Source organism: Sus scrofa, chromosome 13 (assembly GCF_000003025.6).
Source record: "Sus scrofa isolate TJ Tabasco breed Duroc chromosome 13, Sscrofa11.1, whole genome shotgun sequence".
Taxonomy (NCBI): Eukaryota; Metazoa; Chordata; class Mammalia; order Artiodactyla; family Suidae; genus Sus; species Sus scrofa.
The window spans coordinates 136,679,520-136,703,921 of record NC_010455.5 but is presented as its reverse complement, the minus strand read 5'-3'; the positions used below and the strand labels follow the sequence as shown (position 1 = coordinate 136,703,921).

General features: G+C 49.9%; 1 protein-coding gene across 10 annotated transcripts in view; it reads right to left on the bottom strand.

Moving 5' to 3' along the window:
- Positions 1-24,402, bottom strand: part of MYLK (myosin light chain kinase) — a 299,797-nt gene that overhangs the window by 105,753 nt on the left and 169,642 nt on the right. For 6 of the 10 annotated variants that reach the window (XM_021070234.1, XM_021070231.1, XM_021070232.1 and 3 more), the window contains 8 exons: positions 21,055-21,103; positions 19,661-19,826; positions 17,401-17,566; positions 15,635-15,653; positions 13,874-14,409; positions 13,114-13,320; positions 7,778-7,912; positions 3,943-4,095 (listed from right to left, as the gene is read on the bottom strand). In XM_021070234.1, the coding sequence (XP_020925893.1) occupies positions 3,943-4,095; positions 7,778-7,912; positions 13,114-13,320; positions 13,874-14,409; positions 15,635-15,653; positions 17,401-17,566; positions 19,661-19,826; positions 21,055-21,103 (1,431 nt within the window). The remainder of the gene's footprint in view (positions 1-3,942; positions 4,096-7,777; positions 7,913-13,113; positions 13,321-13,873; positions 14,410-15,634; positions 15,654-17,400; positions 17,567-19,660; positions 19,827-21,054; positions 21,104-24,402) is intronic. The other 4 variants (XM_021070236.1, XM_021070237.1, XM_021070240.1 and 1 more) reach the window with 1 other exon arrangement.

Genomic DNA, 24,402 nt, shown 5'->3' with positions numbered 1-24,402 from the left:
GCCACACAATGTGGGATCCAAGACACATCTGCGACCTACACCACAGCTCACAGCAACGCGGGATCCTTAACCCACTGAGCAAGACCAGGGATAGAGCCCACAACCCCATGGTTCCTAGTCCGATTCATTAACCACTGCACCACAATGGGAATGCCCGATTTGGCCGATCTTGTTCCCACTAGGGGCCTTTGAACTTGCTGTGCCACCTGTCTGGAGCACCCTTTCTCCAGTGCATGAAGTCTCTGCTCCAAAGTCACCTTCCCTAAGAGGTTTCTTCCATGACCTGACTAAGAAAGGATCCCTTCCACCTCTTCTCTCTTCTTTTCTTTCTTTCTTTCTTTCTTTTTTCTTTTTTTGGTCTCTTTAGGGCCACTGCACCCACGGCATATGGAGGTTCCCAGGCTAGCAGTCCAGTTGGAGCTACAGCCACCAGCCTACCCCACAGCCACAGCAACACCAGATCTGAGCTGCATCTGCAACCTACACCCCAGCTCATGGCAATGTGGGATACTTAACCCACTGAGAGAGGCCAGGGATCGAACCTGCAACCTCATGGTTCCTAGTCAGATTGTTTCCCCTGCGCCATGACAGGAATGCTCACTATTCTCCTTTCTTAATGGCACGTATCAGTATCGGTTTAAGCCAGGTGTGGATGATTGCCGTCAGAACGTAAAGGGCCTGAAGGCAGAACTTATCTGTCCTGCTCACACAGCTTCCCCGGGACAATGCCTGGCACCAAGGAGCTGCTCAGTAAAGATTTGCTGATAAGGAATCACACTGATAGAGGAGGTACAGCTGGCAAGAGAATTCATCCTGGGGGAAGGGACACGAGTGGAGGGAGTTAGATTTGGGGAGGAAGGGGTTATAGAGGAGAGAAGGCAGAGAAAACAGGGAGAAGAGGCTGCACAAATCACCTCAGCATGCTGGGTCAGCAATTTCTGGATGATTACAAAACCCCAGCAAGAGCCTAAAGAGGTGAGAAAGAGCACCCATGCCTGGTCTTCAACAAAGCATCTGCCCAGTGCTCCTCTTGTAGAGCAGCTCTTGAGCAGGCTCCACCCTGGAAACCAGACCAGGGGAGGGAGAGGCATTGCCGAATGGCACCCTCTTGTGGCCAGAGCCCCAGAACCGGGTGCTGGAGACCATGGCTTCAGCGTGTGGCTCTACGCCTCCCTCTTCTGACTCTCTTCCCCTTATCCAAGCCAAACAAGCAGGCAGACGGAGAAACAACCACCCACTGTGGCAAAGTCCATCCTTTGGTAAGATTGCTCCTTAGATCTGGCATTTTGAATGGTTTCATCTCTTTCCCTCTTATTTTTTAGGGCTACACCCCGTGGCATATGGAGGTTCCCAGGCTAGCAGTCAAATCAGAGCTGCAGCTGCCAGCCTACATCACAGCCACGGCAATGCAGGATCCGAGCTGTGTCTGTGATGTACACCACAGCTCACGGCAACGCCAGATCCTTAACTCACTGAGTAAGGCCAGTTTACAGAACCTGTACCCTCATGGATCCCAGTCAGGTTCTTAACCCCCTGAGCCATAGTGGGAACTCCTTATCTCGTCAGGGCCCCGTTGGACAGTCCTAACAGCGCACACTTACTGAGAACTTCTCAGTTCAGAGGTCATCAGCATGCTTGTTAATTTCACCCTCACAGCATTGGGGGTGACTATCAGTGTCCCCATCTCTCAAAAGAGGATGGGGAGGCCCACAGACAAAGGAGCAGCCCTGTGACAAGGCTGGCTAGCGGTGGGCAGGACTCACACTGGGCAGTCTGCTCCACATCCACACTCCAGCCGTGGCCTGGTGCCATACAGAGGGGACAGAAAAGCCAGGCCTGAGCAGCTGAGGGAGGGGCCAGGGTGGTGGTTGGTACAGAAGGGGACAAATGCGACAGTCATCTCCTCCCCCTGAGCTGCCCCAGAGACTGCAGCCAAAGAAGCTGCCAATAAAGTGAGAAAAACTCCACAGCTGGGGGTGCGGGACGCAGACTGGAGCCTCCGGGTTCCCTGGGGCGCGGAGCCAGCGGTATCACTGTGCCAGGCTCGGCCTGCCCCGATCCTGTGCAGACAACCCCAGCGCTGCCCATTCTCAGCCTCCTTCACCATTTATGGTATCTGAGCCTCTGTCTGGCTTTCACAGGCCAGTAAATCCCACACTGGGCTGTTCTCAGAGCAGACCCAAACGGCTCTGGCCGGGTTCTTGCTGGAGACCTGTTTCTGCCTCAAAACACGCTTGGATGAGAATCCCACAGACCTGGGGGCAAGGAGGACAGCCCCAGAGTCTTCTTGATCCCTCATCTGGGGACCCCCACCTCCAGTGGAACCATCAGCTCAGCTGGGTCTCGCTACTCCAGTCTCAACGCGGGCAGCCCAGGACAGGCTCTGGATGAGCAGGGCCATGGGCCGCAGACCCATCACACGCCCCTCTGGCCCTCTCTGCCATTACTAGACTTTGCAGGGGTGGGTGGGCGCTCTTGGATCTCCAAGGAGAGCCCCAATGGGAAGGTGGAAGTGGCTCCCTTGGCCTGGATCTGCTCCCCTTTCCTTTGAGTCTCATTACCACAACTTTCCGAGGCCCCTCAAAGAGCCATGAGTGAGATCTGTGGGGAGAGGGGGCATGGGGTGTAAAGCCGACTGCAGCTGACAAGCTCTGGGTGCCAGAGTCAGGCTGTGACTCAAGTGGGAGTGGGAAGGGCCTCCTGGGAGGAAGCAGGGATGATCCCGAGTGGTGACTCCACGCTGGGCACTTCAGAGGCATCCCGGAGGAATGAGGCCGGGAGTGTGCCCCACCTGGCACAGCCCCACAGGAGCCTGGCCACAGCCATGTCAGGGCATCTGTGCCACGCCTTTATCCCTAGGGGGTGACATGGCCCAGCCCTGGGGGTGGGGGCCCTGTCCCTGGGGCCGGAGGACTCACACCCTGGAAAAGGGCAGGGAGTGAGCAGGGGCTTAGAGATCAAGGTTCAAAAGGTCCGCATGGCTCGTCAGCATGGGATGCTTAGATGAGTGACACTGACCTCTTGAGACCTCCCCATAGGAGATGGGAAGAGCACTGCCCCCGCCTCCCGAGGGGCTACTGAGAATCGAGAAATGCCAGGGAAGGTGACAGTGCCTAACGAGGTAACCAGCACATGATCTTTCCTTTGGCCCTTTCAGTGAAACCACCTCCTAGGGCCTCCTGGAAAGCACTGCTCTGCTACAGGGAGACTCTCCCCAAGGCGCAGAGCCATGGGGACAGCACCAGGAGGGCATGTCTCCAGCTAGTCTGCTGGTAAAGCAGGCACGGTGCACCTGCTCCAAGCTCCCAGGGCCCAGTGACTCAGGAGCTGGGGGGCCCAGGCCCAGCCGAGGGTGGAGAAAGCCCTTCCCCAGCACTGTCACCACGGCCGCTGATACCACAGACACCACAGCCCCAACAGCTGCCTTGAGCCTGTGTCCCCCACCCCGCCCCGTGACTTCCTGAGACTTAAGCACTTGGCACTGATCAATGCATGACCATGATAATTGATTACTGGACACCAGGCTGCTGAGGCACAAGAACAAGCCTGGGGTGGCAGAGCAGGGGTAGAAGGAAAAGGGGGACACACTGTAACACTCTGGAAGCCTCGGTACTGGTCCTTGCTACCCAGTGTCCCCGCAATTCACGAGGGGCCATTTGCAAGAGCCTAAATCCTACGGAAACAACCATCGTTCAGTGTGCGCGGTTTGTTGCCCACCAGGGCGGGAGCTTCCCGAGCCAAAGGTGTCTTTGCCTCTTTCCCTGCATCTCCCCTCAGCCCCAGTGAGTGACAGAGTGATCGCCTGGCCTTGCAGGCCCTGATCACAGCGAGCTCCTGGAGGCCATCACCGCCCCCCGCCCGCCTTCAGGTGCAGCGCCCCTCCTCCAAAGCAGATGTGTTGGCAGGAAAGATGCTTCTCCAGAGGTGCCCAGGGGTTCCTACCATGGACAGTGACCCGGGCGCTGCAGGACACCCGCCCCAAGGTGTTCTCGGCCAGACAGGTATAGGTGCCGTCGTCCTCCGGGAGGGCATCCTGGATGTGGAGCTTGGCAACGCCGGCCTCGCAGGTGGAGCGGGCGTACTGGATGGGCTGCCCTGTGGAGGGAAGTGCAGCAAGGCTCAGGCCAGGGAGCCCCTGGTGGTGGGGTGTGGGCCCTGTCCTTAGTGGGGCTGCTGTTGTCATGACACCGACCATCCCTGGACCCACTCAGGGTTAATGAAGTGTCAGGATCACGCCCAGCCAGCTGGACAGAGGCCGGAGGAGGGAAGAAAGAGGCAGGTGCTAGGAGGTGAAGGAGAGGGAGTGATTGTGTGGGTGGAGGAGCAAGACTGGGGCTGGTAGGACTCAGGGGAGAGATTCTGGAGGCATCCAGAATGCGGGAGGGAAAGGGGCCTAGCTAGCTCTGTGCATCCTGTTTAAATAAACAGTCCCCAGATCCACATGCTAGACTTCACAGAATTCTGAGCGTGGAAAGAATCTTTCAGGGTCATCTGGCCCAGAGCCCAGCCTCAGGCAGATCAGACCTCACTCAGACTGTATATGAGGCTGCTGGCTCCTTTGAGAGGACTCCAGAAACAATGACCCCAATTTCCCACTGCAGATATTTATCAGAAGCGATTCTGCACCCTCAGCCTAATGCGGCAATGAAACGCATTTTAGGATTCACAGAAATGATAAATACAGGGAACTAAAAACGACTCTGGTCCCTTCTGCTGAGAGTCTCTCGAAGGAGGGACCCTTTATGAAAGATCGTAGAAAGTCCTCCCTTGAGACAGAAGTGTGTGCTAGGAAATCCAGTGGTTTCACTAATGCTATATGTTCCTGGGATTTTATCATTCCAGGATGCAAGCTTTCATTTCCAGGGGGAAAAAAAAGAATCTCATGACTGAAGGTTTTGGCCTTAGAGCAGGAATGTGTCCGTTCACCATATAGGAAGCAACTGTCAGTTGCTTCCCTTGTCAGCCCCAGGGTCCTGGTTTGCACTTCATAAAATTGGGGGTGGGCAATGGGAGAGGCAGAAAGCACAGGAAGAGGTCCTCTCCCTGCAATGCAATGTTTTCTGCACATAGCAACACTTCGCATCTCCATGACAGTCGAGCAGAGACTGCCAAGCAAGCCACAGGGCCAGAGGGAAGAGATTCCACTGGCCAGACTGCACCTCATAAAAATGGGGCTGGGGGCCGAGAGAGCCAGGCACCAGGATCATGCTACTGAGAGGAATGAACACTGCTGTGTGTGTGTGTGTGTGTGTGTGTGTGTGTGTGTGTGAGAGAAAGGGAGAGAGAGAGAGAGAGAGAGAGAGAGAGAGAGAGAGAGAGAGAGAACGAGGGCCCTAAAAGGGCTCTTCCTTGAGAATGCCAGTACATTCCATGACTGCCATCAAAATGCCTCTTTTGCTAAAACCTGTGCAGACAAGCTGCTTGAGAGCGCTCCTTTTACTGGAGCGTAGCACATTTTGGCTCCACAAGCAAAATGTGGAATGGTGGCCCCAGAAAGGAGTTGTTGGCTCAGGGCAGTCAGACCTGGGCAATACAGAACTCCCAGCTCCAAGACTGGTTAAGACCAGAGGTGGCCGCCAAGGGCCCTCCCACTTGTGCACTATTGCCCTCTAGTGGGAAGAGTGTGGAAATGCCAAGTTCACCAAGAATAAGAAGGGGGGTGTGGGGGAAGTGGGGGGTGTGTGGGGGTGTGTCGGGGGGTTGCTTTTCAGTCTGAAGGGGTACAGCAAACTCCCGCTCATGGGCCAGATCCCACCTGCAGGCTGTTTTTGTGTTGCCCCAGAGCTAAGAACAGTTTTTACATGTTTTCAATGGTGGGAAAAAGTCAGAGTATTTCATGACGTGTGTGAAAATTGTATGGAAATCCTATTTGTGTCCATAAATAAGATTTTATTGCAACACGCCCACACCCCTTCATTTATATTGTCACTTGCTGCCCTCTGTGCCATGACAACAGAGTTGAGTAGTTGTGACAGAGACTGGCTTGCAAAGCTAGACATATTTACTATCTGGCCCTTTATAGGTACTGTTTGCTGGCTCCTGGTCTGGCCCGTGAGCCAGACAGTAGGGAACCTCTCCTATTCAGATCCGCCCCTGGTCCTTAACACCCACACTCTGCTCCAGCTGCAAGGAGGCTGCTTCTGTGCAGACATGTATTGGGATCCGATAGGAGCTCTGTCCGTAGTGGGGATGAGGGGAGGCCCCAATTCTCATCTTCCTGCCCAAGAAGACTAGACCTAGGAGGACCCTAAGGTAGCTGCTCTCACTGACTAAAGACTGTTTCTAGCAAAGCCTAAGCAAACTGCACCAATGAGGTAGGTTCCCAGGCAACATGGCAATGACGTAGACATGACTGGAACTATTTGGTGACAGGCGACAGGCCACGGCTCCCTTAAGGAGCCTATTCTGTCAGTTGTGAGAGCTGATGAAGACTCCAAACCTTCCTCCAGCCCACCTCCTCAGCAATAAAGGAGCTGAGGCCCAGAGAGGTAAAGTGGGGCGTCCAAGGCCACCCACCCTCTCAATATGGAGAAGGACGAGTGCCCTTGGCTCCTGACTCCTGGCAGGTATTTCTCCATCCTTCCTGTGGCTCCCCAAAGCAGACCCCGACAAATTTCATCACTGTTGTGAACTGTTCTCGGTTGTAAAATTAAGAGTTCTCCCATGCTTTTGGAATTGAAAGGCTTATTTTTTAAGAGAAGGGTTATAATATATAATAATTATTTTTTTCGGAGTTCCCGTCGTGGCGCAGTGGTTAACGAATCCGACTAGGAACCATGAGGTTGCGGGTTCGGTCCCTGCCCTTGCTCAGTGGGTTAACGATCCGGCGTTGCTGTGAGCTGTGGTGTAGGTTGCAGACGCGGCTTGGATCCTGCGTTGCTGTGGCTGTGGCGTAGGCTGGCGGCCATAGCTCCGATTAGACCCCTAGCCTGGGAACCTCCATATGCCGCAGGAGCGGCCCAAGAAATAGCAAAAAAAAAAGACAAAAAAAAAAATTATTTTTTTCAAAGGACCTCACTTGGCAAAAAGAAAAAAGTTGGCATGTCTCATAGGACTATAATGTTATAAAAAATTAATCACAGAGTTCCCTTCGTGGCTCAGTGGTTAACGAACCCTACTAGGATCCATGACGATGTGGGTTTGATCTCTGGCCTTGCCCAGTGGGTTAAGGATCCAGCATTGCCTTGAGCTGTGGTGTAGGTTGCAGATGTAGCATGGATCCCGTGTTGCTGTGGCTGTGGGGTAGGCCAGCGGCTGCAGCTCCCATCTGATTTGACCCCTAGCCTGGGAACTTCCAAATGTGGCAGGTGTGGCCCTAAAAATAAAAAAGAAAAAAGAATTAATCGTCCATGAACCCCGAAACCACCTGCCACTAAATAAAAAGCAAGATCCCATGAGCAATTGCTAGAGTGGTACATTCATCTGCTGGTGTATTTTTTCATTTATTGACTCAACAAATATTTCTTGAGGGCCTACCATGAGCCTGGCCCTATGAAAAGGAACTAAATTGCTTGTGCAATTAACTGTTGACAGTTGTAGATAAAGGCTCTAATCTAACTTTAACCACCGCCACCCTGCAAGGTAGGTGGCATTATTCTCATCTTGCAGATGAGGGGCTCCAGGTTCAGATGGGGGTAAAACCTGTCCAGTGTCCCCAGCCAGGCACTGGCAGACTCCTGGTCCCAAGCACGGAAAGACACCGTGCTTCCTTTTTCTGCATAAATGGCTCAGAGGGATGTGTGGGGAAGCCAAGCGAGAATAAGCTGGGGGCACTCACCATTGAGCAGCCAAGTGATCTGGGGCAGCGGGGTCCCCTGCACGGAGCACTGCAGCACGAAGTCCTGGCCCTCAACCACAGCACAGTCCTTCAGGACACTGGAGAAGGACGGGGGCGCCTCTGTCACGGCCAGCCCTGCCAGGGCAATGAACAGAGAAGCCATCTCAGATTACAGCCGGCCACTCTGTGGCTGATGTCTCACAGCCCTGGGCACCCAGGGCTTCCTTGGTGGCCTGGCTTTGCCTTTGCTGTCATCGCATGGGGATGCAGGCAGTGCCACTAGGGGAGAGACTGGGAGCCTGAGGAAGAGTGACTGGTGGGACCTTTCCCACCATCACGAGACACTCCTGGTCTGGGAGCACTCAGGACCCGCTGGCCTCCTCACGGGCGCAGGCCCCTCTCCCTCATCTTGACTTTCACTCTCGTGGAGCGTCCTCAGAGCTCCTCCTTTCCCTTCCTCAGCCCCATTTTACTTTCCAGTATCTTTGATCATCTTTAACATGTCCCACTGTACCCCACACACTCGTGTGAGTATCTTTTTACTTGTAGAGACCACATGCCTGCTGGTGAGGACATTTCAATTTTAAATTGTTATAACTGTTTTTATAGAGTCACTTACGATGGAGCATGATAATGTGAGAAAAAAGAATGTATACATGTATGTGTGACTGGGTCACCTTGCTGTACAGGAGAAAATTGACAGAAGACTGTAAACCAACTGTAATGGAAAAAAATAAAAATCATGGAGTTCCCGTCGTGGCGCAGTGGTTAACGAATCCGACTAGGAACCATGAGGTTGCGGGTTCGGTCCCTGCCCTTGCTCAGTGGGTTAACGATCCGGCGTTGCCGTGAGCTGAGGTGTAGGTTGCAGACGTGGCTCGGATCCTGCGTTGCTGTGGCTCTGGCGTAGGCCGGTGGCTACAGCTCCGATTAGACCTCTAGCCTGGGAACCTCCATATGCCGCGGGAGCGGCCCAAGAAATAGCAACAACAGCAACAACAACATCAACAACAACAACAGACAAAAAAAAAAAAAAAAAAAAAAAAAAAAAATCATTAAAAAAAAAAACTATTTTTTTTCCCCCAATTCCGGGACAGAATCAAATGGCAAGGACTCATCATGGGTTCCAGTTTTCCAGCCTAGGCCAGTGGTTCAGAAGCACAGGGGACTTGGGGCGACGCGTCACGAAATCCCCTTCATGATTCTGACACACACGGCCATTGGGAACCACGGGGCTGAACTTGCCAGAAGCCGCCAATGTCTGTCAATCGGGGAGAATTTTATAGTTTGGGGGCCATAATCCAGAACAACAGGGATGGACAATTTCTTTTACAAAAACCAGTTCGTGCTGCAAAAGAGTCAAGGTGGCTGACCGCTGAGAAAAGGCAACTGGATTTGGTGGTGAGACAGCTCACTGGTGCTTTTTGAGAGAAGCTATTCAATACGGTGAGGAGGGGAAAACCGTATTACATTGCAAAAGTTTAAGAGCAAAGACTAACATTTGAGGGCTCACCAGGTACTTTTCCAGATGTGACTGTGACAATGTCATGAGCTCATCTTACAGATGAAGTTAATGATTTCCCACAGTCAAGTTCAATGGTAAAGCCAGGCTTCCCAGCCACCCCTTTGACTCTACACCGGCACTTCCTCCTCCAGCCCAGAGCCCTCCTGAGGGGAGTGTAGGCAGCAGAAGGGCAACTACAAGTCAGAAGGACAGTGCCTCTGAACAGGACTGGAACTGAGGGAGGGGATGACAGCCCACCTGGATAGGTCGGGGGAGGCTCGACCTCCACCCACCTGCCCCCCAGCCAACATCAAATTCCCTCATCAGAGAGATGCCTCTGGGATCTGAAAACAATATGGGCTTTGTCATATTGTTATGACAAACATGGGTGTCAGACCAACATGGGTTATAGGCTATTTTTTACAAGGCATGGGACCTTGAACGAGTCACTTCACCTCATTACAGCTTAGTATTTTCGTCTGTAAAATGGGTGTAACTCTAATTATCTCATAAGATTGTTGGGATAACTACATGGAGCCATGCAAGTAAAACATTAAGCACAAAGTCTGGCCCATTGAACAGGCTTTCAATGGGGCGTTAGCTGTTTTTATCAGCTAGAAGCTGCGTGGAGACTAGAACAGCAGCAGTTTTGGGGGTAAGGGAGAGCGGAGAGATAACATGGGAGCTTAAGGGGCCATGAAGCAGAAGGAAATATTTTTTTCTTTTTTCAGATGAAGGGAGGCCAGAGTATACCTGTAGGGAGGGGAAAGAGACTCTAGATAAGGAGGGGGAAGAGTGCCCGTTGTGGCTCAGTGGTAACAAACCCCACTACTTTGTATCCATGAGGTTGTGGGTTTGATTCCTGGCCTCGCTCAGTGGGTTAAGGATCCGGTGTTGCCATGAGCTGTGGTGTAGGTCACAGATGCGGCTCGGATCCCGAGTTGCGGTGGCTGTGGCTTAGTCTGGCAACTGTAGCTCCAATTCGACCCCTAGCCTGGGAACCTCCATATGCCACAGGTGTGGTCCTAAAAAGACAAAAAAAAAAAAAAAAAAAAAAAAAAAAGAAGAAAAAAGATAAGGGCAAGGGAGAGATAGAAGAAATGGTGGGAGAGCCAATCATAACTAGACCTACTCTTGTGGAGATGGAAAGAATGGAAAGCAAAGTCTTGGTAAGGGAAACTGGAAGCTCTTTTGCAGTGATAGGAAAAAAAGAGAGGAAGTGTCAGATGACCTGAGTCTTGGTGTAGCCTTCTGGAGACTTCGAACAGCTAAGGACAGTCCTTCAGAACAGTCAAGAAGGACTTCTGAGAAGCCACTCCTCCAGACGAGCAATGAGGACCCTGACAAAAATACTCCACACCAACTTCCTCAGAATGCTAGAAACTAACCAAAGGCTTGCAGCAGTTGATAAGTCTTTATTTTAAAACAAACACATAGCTGAACTTGGTCAGAACCACATGCTTTGGGACACGCCCGGTTCCCACTCCCTCACCCCAGCTCCATGGTGGCTTTATAACCAACATTGTCTTTCACTCCCAACTTGCAGTAGGAACAGTATCGGCACACAGCCTCCCTCTCGTAGTAAAGGCGAACACTACAGCCACAGCCTTCTGGTTGGTGACCTTCAGTGGACACACTGCCCCGTGAGTTCTCTGCTCTGACATGGGGCCCTGGATGATGAGGCCCGGGTTCCTAGACCTGGGACCTCCACCTACAGGCACTCCCACCTCCAAAGGAGTGCAGCATATTCCTTGTAAAGGAACTCACGAACACAATTCCCAATTCAGGAGTGAGTGGCTGGTATACAGTGAAAATCAAGACTACCTTTCACCCTTGACTATGGACCCCCAGGCTCTCTTTCTAGAGGTTACTTGTGGGCCCTTCCAGAAAGGAATGTTCATGTGCAAGCATCAGTTTGCTTTGTGTACATACTTTTCTCCCCTTCATCACAAATAGCAAATGGTACACATGGCTCTCTCTGCGCTTGGGTCATCGCCTGCGCTAACACAGCTTGGACAGGTTTCCCCAGTGGAGTCCACAGGTCAGGAACATTCCCTCCACTGGCTGCCCGATGGTATCCTCCGGAGTGAATGAACTAGTCTTTTTTTTTTTTTTTTTTTTTTTTTTGAAATAGCTGTGGTGGCAAAGTTCGAACACACACAAAAGTAGAGAAAGCAGTATAGGGAATTGACATATGCTTGTTTCTCAACTTTAATGACGGCCGATCTCTTTATTTGCACCACCCCCCTCCGAGTCCCACCACGCATGGATTATTCCTGAAGCAACTAGCAGAAAACATGTCATTTCACCAGTCCATAACTCGAAAATATATGGACTTTGGAAAAAATAACCACAAGATGCACCCTCACATCTTAAAATAGCACTAACTCCTTTCTATTGAATATCTTGTCAATATTCCCAATGTTCTTATTGAAAAAAAAACCGTGTGCTCAAATTTTCCTAATGTTCTTATTAAAAAAAAATTTTTAGGAGTTCCTCTTGTGGGTCAGCGGGTTAAGCACCCAACATAGTGTCTGTGAGGATGTGGGTCCGATCCCTGGACTTGCTCAGTGGGTTAAGGATCTGGTATTGCCAAAAGCTGCAGAGGAGGTCGCAGATGCATCTCGGATCCATGACTGTGGTGTAGGCTGGCAGCTGCAGCTCTGATTCCATCCTTGGCCCAGGAACTTCCATATGCCGCAGGTGCAGCCCTAAAGAAAAACAAACAAAAAACCACTTTTTTTTTAAGAAAGGTGTCTCAATCAGGATTCATGCAAGTCCACATATTGTAATAATCAGTATCTCTTACGTGTCTTTTCATCTAAGTTTCCTACAGGTTGTCCTCCTTTCCTTTTTTGCTTGCAATTTACTTGTTGAAAAAAATAGGTGAAAGTTATTCATCTCATAGAGTTTCCAACTGACTGCAATTTGCTCCCTCCATCCCTGTGGTTTGATACACTCCTCAGCAGTATAACATGGGTCCAGGGTCCCTAAAGTGGGGTTGGGGGAATCTTATAGAGAGACAGATGGGTCCAAGGCTACTTGACAGAGGTTTGTTACAGTGATGAAAACATGGAAACAAATGAAACAATCTAAAAGGAAACAACAGCAACGGCCAGACAAAAACTTCATTCTGTGCAGTACTATATGGTCACTATAGAGCACATTCTCAAATGACATTTAGAAATAGAAAAAGAAATAGTGCTGAAAATCGGCACGGCATTTTGTAAATCAGCGATAAATACTACTAATAAAAAAGAAAAAATCATATAGAGAGAGGCTTTATGTAACAAGAAAAATTAGAATAGTAAGCAGTATACAAATGGCACAGGGCTGATGGCTTTAAAAATGTTAAAATAACCACTTTATGTCTGAGTCATAAAATGATATATTGCTTAAATTCCTCACAACGAACACGCGTTACTTTCATAAACAGACGCTACAATAAGCACGACCGATGTGGCACCCCACAGCATCTCACGTTACTCTGCACGTGTCTGTTTGGTTCTCTGAGGTTACCAAAGTGAGTCATGGCACTTCCCGGTTCTTTGAAGAACCTAAAAATGGTAGCCCGCAGCTGGGCGGGGCGTGCGGCCTGGGTGTATTTATTTTGAAGTGCTTCTGATGTGAACCCCTGATCAGACATCACTGTCCTAGAGTGATGACTTTGGCCTTGGACTGCAAGTGGGGGTGATGCTTCTGTCACATGGTGCACCCTGGGTGGGGGTGGGGGGGTGGGAGGCTGCTGCAGATGACACTTGTGCAGTGTATGAAGCACCCCACGGAGGTCCTCCCACGGAGAGCCTGGGGTGGCCTGGAGGCGTGTACTCACTTTTCACCAGGAGGGTCCAGGTACAGGACACCTGGCCTCGGATGTTGGTGGCTGTGCAGCTGTAGTTCCCGCTGTCCCTGGCCCGGGCTCTTGGCAGGCAGAGGTAGTGGGATCCTCCGGCTTCATAAACCTCAAAGGTGCCTTCTCGCCTCTTCACAGGGGCACCGTCCAGGAACCAGGTCACTTCGGGCTTTGGAACCCCTGAAACTACAGGGCCAGGTGAAGGACATGAGGTCTCCAAATGCACACTCTGCTTGGGGGGTGCGGGTGGGGGCGGAGGGCTGAGGCCAACAGAAGAGCTCAGTCTGCTGCACAGCTTCGATCCCACTTTCTCACCCCTCCACCCTCCGCTCCACATCCCAAGACAGAGGCAAGGCCCCTGAGGGAGGAGGGATATGAGGGTGACAAGCCGGGTCTCCAGATCAGGCCAAGTCAGAAGGGAGGGGAGAGAAGAGGACCCCTCGACTTATTTTTGGTGGAGATCACGGAGGTGGGTTTCCCTCTATGGTGGTAAGAATTAGGGCCCAGGGTTGAAGCTCTATCCAACCACGAGGCATGGGCTGCTTCTGGGAGTTTTGCCAGCACAAGGGACATTACTAGACTGAGTCCTTTCTGAAGAGAGACCCCTGTAAGCTGCTTCCCAGGGTAGGGTGGAGGCTCTAGTCCATGGGGATGGTGGGTATCAGAGGCTGTGCTGAAGGAAGGGAGTGGCCCCTGGGGCTACGGTGAGGTGCCGGTGACCTTGGGTAGCTCTACTCACCTTCACACTTGAACTTGACTGGCTGATCTTCACTGACCTCCTGGCTTTGGGGCTTGCTCTCGAATCTGGGGACTGTGGCAGCCCTTCGGCTCTCCATGGCAACCTGCTTGGTAGCAGCCTTGCTCACAGCTTCTTGGCCTCCTGTGCCAGACTGTCTGGAGGGCAGGGTGGCGGCAGGTGGAGCAGCTGGCCGCTCTCTCTCTTCTCTGGAAGGCAAGAGGGTGCCTGAGACTGGAGCCCTTGGTTCCAACTGGACTTTTGCAGGCTGCAGGGTGATGGCACTGGAAGTCTTCTGCAGGATGGGGCTCCTCAGGGCTTTTCTGTCTGAGCCCCCTGACGGCTCCAGCTTGGATTCCCTCGGAGGCTGAGGCTGGCTCCCTGAAGCCCAGGTCGGGGAGCCACCCCTCTGGGCGCTGGAGCAGTTCTTACTCTCCGCTGCAGCCTCCAGGCCATCCAGCTTTGGCCCCTGTGAGAGTCCATTGGTCGCTTCTGTCCTGATGTCTGAACTGGCCGCCTTTGTTCCTCTCACAAGCGACCTGTTTGGGGGTGGGGCGAGGGTAGAGGTGGGGGGTGGGGAATGGGGAAGAAGAAGGACTAGAATGATCATCTGGTTATGCATCACAAGCACAGACTCCGGGGGTCACAAAAGCCATAAAAATAAGACGGAGTGAGAGCAAAAGTTTGCTCAGATTCCAGCCAGAAAATAAGCAGCCATTCTCCGTCTTCCCTGTTCCTCAGCCCCAATCCAGAGTCCTATCCATGCTTATTAAAGCTGCCTTTTTGATCTCTTCTCAAGGAGTGCCACACTGGTTTGAACATGCATGGTCCTCTGTCCACGCCAGCCCTTTTTAGTGCATGTTCGACACCATGTGCACGGTCTGTCTTTTGAAAATATAACCTGAATGATGCCATTTCAAACGTCAGGGTTTCCAGCAACTTCCCCACTCTGTTGAGAATAAAACTGAACTGCTCAAGACAGCCTGCGGGGGGAGCCGCGTGGCCGTCCCGAGACCCTGCCTGCGACGCCTGCCAGGCGGCAGCCCTGCCGTGCTGGGCTCCACGCCCCCATCTCACCTCCCACTTTCACACACGCAACCCCTCTGTTTGGCACACTTTCTCCCTGAGCTTTTCTTCATTTAGCTAATATGACTCCTCACAGGCCTGAGCTCAAAAATCAAACTTTCAGAAAGGAGTTCTCTCCGACCTCTCCTCTAAATTAGTGCTTCTCCTGGACGCAGCAGAGTTTGCGACTATATTTTGTGTGGCTCTGTTTTAAGGCCCTTCCCTACACCAGCTGTCAGCTCACTTCTAACATGAAGGCTGGAAAGGAAGCTCACTTCTAACGTGAAGGCTGGAAAGGAAGCTCGTGACAAAGAGGTGCTGGCTGAGCAGGTGGATTCTGGCCCTGAACGTGGAGAGCATCCTTTTCAGAGCAAAGTGCTCTTTCTCATGCCAGCTAACTAGGAAAGACACTGAGCAGACAAAAGAAGACAGAATTGGGTCTTTGAGAATCTCAATACTGATGGCAAGCCTGACCCAGAAACTGGGTGGCATATTACAATAGAACAAAACAAAACACCCCAAATAAAACATGTTATAATAGAACAAAACAAAACACCCCAAATAAAACAAGGCCCCCTAAACAGTCAGTTCGCTCTCTTGATACGGCTCAGAAATTCAGGAGGTTTCTTGATTATAATCCCTCTTTCCTTGCAGGGTATTTTGAGATGGAAACGTGATCATCACAAAGCCCACACGTACCTATTGGTATTGTCCAAACCTGAAAAAAAAAGGAGAGGTAGAAAGACCATTAGTGGAATGTTTTATACACCAAGAGCAGAAAGTGATGAGAATCACTTCTCATTTATGACAAAGTTTGGCTTCTCAAGCTTTCACTGGCCCCATCACCAGTGATTCGCCCTTCTCTCTCTCCTTTCCACTTCTCTGGTCCTGAACTTCTTGGGTTAATCTGATTAACTCCTCTGAGCTCTGGAGTTGAGCTTCCACTGCTACCCTGGGCCCTTGACAGCTGCCTCTGCTGCTCTGCCCTGGGCACAGGAGCTTCTTGTCCGCTAGCCCACAGGAGGAAACAAAAACCACTTGAGGGACAAGCCAAAATAAACACCTATCTCAAACTTCAAACCTCAAGCGTTTAACTTGCAAGTGATCATTTCTGAAAAATACCTGCTTGGAAAATGTACAGAGATGGTATAGTTTTATTCAGGTCGTCAAAGTAAAAACACACAATATATTTTTTTTTCCTGCTGCATTATTTTTTCGAAGTTTCTGTTGAGGAAAATTTCAAAATATACAATAGTAGAGCTAAGGCTATAGCAAACACTGACAGCCAATGCCCAGATTAGGGAAATATCCACATTTTTGCCAATCTTATCTATCCCTTTTTGTTTTGGTTTCTTGAGGGGCTTTTTCTGGGAGTGTTTTCCAAGAAATTCCAGGCAGCGCACCATTCTGTCATTAGGTGCTTCAGAAGGGACCAATTCTCTAATTCAGGGCTGAGGCAGGTAAAGGGGGAGAGGTGAAAACACTTCTCTCAATGCCCATCAGCAGGTCCTGACCATAGTGAGTTGTGGAGCCCAGCTCTTTTGGTCAGGACTGGATTTTTTTTTTTTTTTTCTTTAGTGATGCAGAATGGGAGAGAAAACACCAGCATGGGACTGTTTCGTGAAACTTGTTTTATCCATCCTGGATATCCATATTTATATTTATCCATATAAATGTTGCAATGCAGAATACATTTGTTCCTGTGGGTTGCGAAAACACTCGAGCCAAAAATGTAAAGAGAGCAAGGCGGGCTATTTTCTGAGAAAGGAAGGAGATGAAGAAGAGAAAAAATAGAAGAAGCGAGCGTAAGAAAGGAGGAAGAGAGAGTGAGGGTCGTTTCCCTCCCTGACCCCCAAATCCCATCCCGCCCCCACAAAGTAACGCCAATCTTCTTCCTTGCCACACAGTCTGGCTTCCCGAGGCTGCACCTGGCAGAGCCCAGGGGCAGGTGAGGAGACGTATTCAAAGCGATGTCAAGAGGAGAGCGGACCAGGGCTATAACTACAGCAACAGAGAGAAGACAGGGGTCAAAGGCGATGCTGAGATCGATGCCCAGCCTGGGTAAGAGGGCAAGAGCTGATTTGAAGGACAGGGTGGCTGATAAGATAAACTTTAGGTGGGTTAAATCTGGGGTGATGGCAAGACAAGAGCAATGTCCATTATCCCAAAAGGCAATTAGAGGTGTGAATAAAAAAGAAGTCTGAGCGAGAAGGAAAGGGGGAAGATGCAGGCATGGGGACACACGTGAAGCATCTTCCCCCATATCCCTGAGGCCGTGTCTGGGCTGCCTGCCCACTTCCTTTCTTCTGGTTCAAGATCTTGATCCTGGGAACAGATTCATGAGTACCTAAGTGTGACGCATGTAACACAGAAACGTGTGATGAGCAAACAGCTCCTCCCGGGAGGGCGGGGGGGGCCCCCCGGGAAGGGACTGTCCTGCCCTCTCCCCGCCCCCAACCTGCTACCTTGGATGGAGAGCTCAGCTGACATGGAGGCCTTCCCCGACCCATTCACCACCATGCACGTGTACACCCCCACGTCGTCTCGGTTGACTTCGTGGATTTCCAGCACTTGCACCCCATTCTTCTCAGACATGGTCACACGGGCACTGGGCTGCAGGGGAACATCTCCCTGGGGATGGCACAGGCAGTTTGGTCAGAGGGGCCCCTCACCTTTTGGTTCTGCCCTACCTCCTGCCAGTCTGGGTGGGCCAGACCCCAGGCTTGGGCAGCCGGGCCCTCTGCTCTGGGCTCTGTCAGCACGCCTGGCCAGCAGCCTTAGGACAACCCAAGGGCCCCAACTCAAGGCGTTATGTACGCGCTGGGGTGCTTGGCCCAGCTTAGAGCAGGTGTATGGAACCTGTTTCAAAGGAGCCCGAGGTGGGAAATCCTACCCTCTTCGCTTTAGTTCTCCTTTGTCCTTCTCTTCCTTTTATTCCTATTCCAGGTCAGGAACAGAGAATCAGGAAATAGAGAAAAGGCATCCCATCTCTCAGGTTTTTTTCCTTTTATGGCCAAACCCACAGCATATAGGGGTTGACACAGAGCTGCCACTGCCAGCCTGTACCACAGCCATGGCAACGCTGGATCTGAGCCACATCAATGACTTACATTGCAGCTTGCAGCAAAGCTGGATCCTCAACCCACTGAGTGAGATCAGGGAATCAAACTTGAATCCTCATGGAGACTACATCATGTTCTTAACCCACTGAGCCACAATGGGAACTCCTTATCGCTTTTTTTAAAAATTATTATTATAGTTGATTTACAATGTTCTGTCAATTTCTGCTGTGCAGCAAAGTGACACAGTCATACATATATACACGTTCTTTTTCTCACATTATCCTCCATCATGTTCCATCACAAGTGACTAGGTATAATTCCAGGTGCTACACAGCAGGATCTCATTGCTTAACCAAAAGCAATAGTTTGCATCTACTAACCCCAAACTCCCAGTCCGTCCCACTCTCTCCTCCTCCCTCTGGGCAACCACAAGTCTGTTCTCCATGTCCAGGAGTTTGTTTCTTTTCTCTAGACAGGTTCATTTGTGCTGTATATTAGACTCCAGATGTAAGTGATATCATATGGTATTTGTCTTTCTCTTTCTGACTTACTTCAATCATTTTTATTCAGGAGTTCCATCTATTAAAAACCTACTCTCCCTGGCCTTGACCCCAAGTGTTCCCTCGGGATCCTCCACCCCAGTTTCCATCCACCTCCCTCTGCTGCCCTCTCTCCCCTCTCCCCCACCTCATCTCCAACCTCTGCCTTCACATGCCCAGCCCTGAGTAATTTTTAAACCACTCCCACATGGAGCATCCCAGCAGCATTTTGAGGTAGGTGGGATCCACCTGTGCCTCAAGGGTTCTACGAGATCAAATGACTTGCCCAGCATTAGAGGCTTTCTGACAGGGAGCTGTGGCTTGAAATCAGTCCCAGACTTCAAATTCCACTCTTCTTCTTTTTTTTTTTTTTTTTTTGTCTTTTTGCTATTTCGTGGGCTGCTCTCGAGGCATATGGAGGTTCCCAGGTTAGGGGTTGTAGCTGTCAGCCTACACCAGAGCCACAGCAACGCAGGATCCGAGCTGCGTCTGCGACCTACACCACAGCTCATGGCAACACCGGATCATTAACCCACTGAGCAAGGGCAGGGATTGAACCCGCAACCTCATCGTTCCTAGTCGGATTCGTTAAGCACTGCGCCACGACGGGAACTCCAAATTCCACTTTTTTTTTTTTTTTTGGTCTTTTTTTTTTTAGGGCTGCACTCATGGCATGTGGAGGTTCCCAGGGTATGGATTGAATCAGAGCTACAGCTGTTGGCCTACACCACAGCCATAGCAACATGGAATGTGAGCTGCGTCTGTGACCTACACCACAGTTCACAGCAACACCGGATCCTTAACCCACTGAGTGAGACCAGGGATTGATCCTGAGTCCTCACGGATACTAGTTGGATTCATTACCCCTGAGGCACGTTGGGAACTCCCAAATTCCACTCTTGACAAGGTCAGGTCTGTCTTGACCCAGACATTTTGTGTGTGTGTGGACTCCAGGACATCATGGACTGAGTAATAGTGGGAGAGTGTGCAAACAGGCAAGAAAAGGCATGGCCATCAGCCACCTGAGAGCCTTGAGGAACATCTAGGGTGGACACAGAAGGGGGTCTAGCCCCCTTCCACTAGCCCAGGGGTCTAACCCAGAGTCAGGGCAGGCGGATCCTCACCTTGAGCCAGGTGACCTGCGGTTGGGGCCGGCCAGTGATCTTGCAGGAGAATCGCCCCATCTGTCCTTCTTTGACCACCGCTCGGCCCAGCTTGGTGGCAAACTTTGGTGGGCACTCTCCCCAGATGCTAGGACGGGTCTCGACTGCAGGGGCTGCAAATCTGTCCCTGGAAAGAGATCAGCAGAGAATTCACAGCAATGCAGATCCTTTTCTCTCTGTCCCCACCCAAGTCACTGAAGTTGTGTGTAGAAACTAGTGAAGGGCAGCCTTCCCAATTCTGCGCCTTGCACATTTTTCTGATGTACCCTCTGGAAAATCTGTGGTGCCAAAATCTGTTTCCTCTACCTCCTGGGCATGCATGCAGCTAGCCCTCATTTACTAGCCTCCCTTGAAGTCAGGGCTCCCCGATTTCTACTGAGCTCTGGCTAAAGTCTGGATTTTGGCAAATAGATTGTGAGCAGAAAGCAGAATATTATTTGCCACTTCTTGGCTTCAAAACCTCCTGTGCAATTCTCCATACTCTTTCTTTCCCACTCTTCTGGCCAGATGCAGAATCTGCAGAGGCTCCAAGGCCTAGAACATGATGGAGCCACAAAACAGACGGAGCCCGGGTCCCTAGAAGATAATGGAAGGTTCTCCACCTGTCCAAGAATATGTGAACTGACTTTGCTTGAGTAAGAAATAAACTTTTTGGAGTTCTCGTCATGGCTCATTGGTTAACAAATCTGACCAGGAACTATGAGGTTGCGGGTTTGATCCCTGACCTTGCTCAGTGGGTTAAGGATCCAGTGTTACTGTAAGGTGTGGTATAGGTCACAGACACAGCTCAGATCCCACGTTGCTGTGGCTCTGGTGTAGGCCTGCAGCTCCAGTTCCAATTAGACCCCTAGCCTGGGAACCTCCATATGCCGAGGGAGCGGCCCTAGAAAAGGCAAAAAGACAAAAAAAAAAAAAAAAGAAAAGAAAAGAAAAGAAACTTTCCCTGTGTTAAGCCATTGTGATTTGGGGGCTTGCCTGTTACAGCAGCCCCTGTTACCTTAGCTCTACCAAATACCTGTTTAGCTTCCATAAGAAATATCACATATGGGTTGCCTCTTCTAAGTCAGTTTAATTAAGTCTCCTGACCATTGCTTTGATTGTTAAAGAACCCTGCAGACTATAGCCACAGGGAACACTTCTGCTTAGCAGCTGGCCAACAGCTGTCAGAGGGGCTACCTACAGAAGCTGCCAGGTTAGGAGATGCCGTGTGACTGACACGTCAGACCTCGATAGGCTCCTGCTTTAGTTTTCATAACCCAGGATGCTTGAGAAGACTTACTCCCTAGGCTGTCCTGTCATGGCAGCAAGAAAAGCCAGTCCAGCCCCTACCCTGGGTTAAACACCCCAGAACTTACCCCAAGGCTTTGGAAACAACAGGCTGGCCATGCTTCTTCACAAAGCCCCCTGCAAGTAGGAAACAAAGAGAAAGAGGCTTGAAAAGTCTGGTCTGAGCCATCAACTTGGAGCAACAAAAGTCAGAAAGAGTCTGGGTGGTGAGATAATGGTGGTACCAGTCCACCTTGATGAGCCCGTCCTGCGTCACACTCTGTGGTGGGCACTTTACGTACATTATCACATGGATTTTCTGCAGTAATTTAAAGAGGCATTATATCATCCTTCTGTTTTTTTTTTTTTTTTTTTTTTTTAATACTGGTGAGAAAAATGAGATTCAGAGTCATTAAGTCATCTATTTGGGTCACAGAGCCAGGAGGGGTGTAGGAAAGCATCCCGGTCTGCCTGTTCTAGAACATTCCATCATTCCACTGAGCTGCTATGTGCCACTGCACCTTCCACCCTGGGGATGATCTGTGGCGATCAGGACCTCTCCAGAAAAGGAGCCGACTGAAGGGAGGGGGGAGATTCACAGGCATCTCTGACCCCATCTATGCCCGTTTCACCCAACCCCACCACTCCACCCTCCTGTTTAAAACCCAGCCAATAGCAGTATCTGCCCTGCTAGAATGGAGAAGATCACTGGAGATGGGTTCCAGTGGAGCCAGCACCTCCCAGAGCCTGCACCAGCAGCACGCTGGTCCTGGGTGCTGAGCTGCTGAGCTGCTGTGCTGGGCAGGAAGCAGTTCAAGAGCAGACTTCGAAAGACATCTGCTGCTGCTTCTAGAACAACTCATAATGTGACCAAGAAGTGACTATAGAGCAGTGGGGTGTCTTTGAGGAATGGAGAGGGAGATGGGACGACATTTTTGAGATGACAATCAGCCCGGAAGTTGTTCTCTTTCTATGATAAGCTGGGAATGTTTATAAAACCCCACCCCAGGCATGCATGGAAAGCAATTGCCTGATATCAGCAGGCAGCTGCAACAAGGGATTTGCAGGGTTTCCTGGAAAGGGGGAACCATCCTTAAATTCCAGCTCTGATCACATCTATATGAATGCATAGGAACACAGGAATGGAGGGTGTACTTCCCTCAGCCATATCTGGTTTAAGGTTTCACCAGACCTTAGTGAAAAATGATTAATAACAAATGCCAGCACCCCACTTAAGTCTGGTTCCATACGGGTTGGCAACTGCTGTCCATGCATTTCTGCTCAACATGACTATTTTGTGAGCTATATATAGTTTTCATGCCATAATGTGGGTTTCATTCTTGTCATTCAAGTCTCTGTTCAAGGTTAAAAGAACTTCCAAGCTGACGAAAGGAGAGACCTGTTCTGGGATGGCCTGAATGACAACTGCAGCCAAGGAGCTGGGGCCCCTCAGACACCACTGGAGGAAAGGCAAAGCAGGCAGTTCTTTTAGACAGTATCTGAGCAAATGGCAATCATCAACCTTCAAGATGCTCTGCTCATAGATCAGCATCTTCCTTTCTGTCTCTCGCGTCAAAGGAAATGATGCTAAACGTAGGAAAGAAAGTCTATAAAGCGACTTGCTTTGGTCTTGTTGGTAACAGTAACAATGTAAATGTCACACAGCAGGAAGACAATAAGTGGCTGAGCAAAACGTACAACCATCTCTGCCACCAAAGTAGGTTTAAGACGGTATAAAACATGTAGATATGTATTAAAATATGATACCATTTGCTCCTCAGCACCCTGCCCGTGGGTTGTGATCCTCTCCACCCTACTGAGCTCCATTCCAACCATTTCGCCACACCCAGTGGTTAATCCTCTTCTCTGTCTCTCTCTGTAGCACCTGACACAAGGGGCCACTCCCTTCAAAGCACTTTTTCCTCTGGGTGTTCCTGCTTTGACCAGGCTGCCTGTTCTTCCTCAGCCTCCTTCTCTCCTGGAACTCCTGCATCTCCAAGAGGACTCTAGTGCTGAGTCCTAGGGCCTCTCCTCAGTGCTGTGGACTCTCCCCTAGGAGAGTCCCATGAGTCCCATTGCTTTACAGAATACCAGTAAGCTGATGACTCTCAAGTCATATCTCCACCATAAACTTTGTATTCATCAGAGGTAGCCAGAGCAGTACTCAGTACATTGCAGGTTTTCAGCAATCTGTTAAATGAATGACTTTTGTGGGGGGGGGAAAAAAAAGAGCAGCATGCAAAATTTTCTATTCAGTGTGATTATAATTAGGTAAAAATAAAACACACAAACATAGTAAAACAACCAGAATAAAGAAAATACACCCAAAGTTACTGCCTCTCACACACGCTCTATTCCACGACGTTAGCCACACACCAATCACTAAGATTATCATCTAAAATGTCTACGGACCATTCACTGCCCTTATCCTGCTAAGGTCTCTCCTTTTGTCATTTTAGGTTAGGGTAAAGATTTGAGAAAAATTAGACTCATCGACGAATGGATAGACAACAAAATGAGGTCTACGCAAGGAAATCAAAGAAATAAAGTAATAACACATGCTACAACGTGGATGAATGTGTAAAATTTTGCTCAGCGAAAAAGCCAAACACACACAAAATATATGATTCCATTTATATGAAATGTTCAAAAGAGGCAAATCCATAGGGACAGAAAGCGGATGGGTTGTTGCCAGGGGCTGGGAGAGGGGCAAAGGGGAGTGACTGCTTGATGGCTGTGGACTTTCTGTTTGGGGTGATGAAAAGGTCTGGAGCCAGATAATGGTGATGCTGGCACACCACTGTGAATAAGCTTAATGCCACTGAATTGTATACTTTAAAATGGTTACAATGATAGATTTCATGTGATGTATATTTTACCACAATGAAAAAATTAAGACTAGGCATTTTTAAAATGCTTGGGAGCTCAACATCTTAATCCAAAGGCTAAAATTCCTTTACTCCTTAAAAAAATAAAATAAAGCAAAAATATGGCATTCCCTCAAATAGCAAAAGAATGCTCTTTGGAGATACTTCTATATCTGAGTAAGAACAGTTTATGTTAGGATCCAAAGGTAACATATAAAGCAGTCAGCTAAAAATGGAATTGAGGAAGGCTTATTTTAATACGAGTCAACATCAGAGACATACATCAAAGCAAAAAGAGAACTGGAGCTAACATAGCCATGAGGATCTATTTATAGGCAAAAATTTGAAGTTGCAAATTGTCAGATAAGGCAAAATTAATTTTGCAAAAGTATGAAAATCTGGCAGAACAGCAAAACTATGTTGAAAAATAAGTGGAAAGGGGATTAAGGTAGAAGGGCCAGAAATAGAAAAGTTAAGAGAATCGGTGAAGACAGGATGGAGTCAGTGAGGAAGGGAAAAAGGCCAAAGCACTGAAGGTATTTAAACAGTAATCTCAGATTTTTCAAGGAT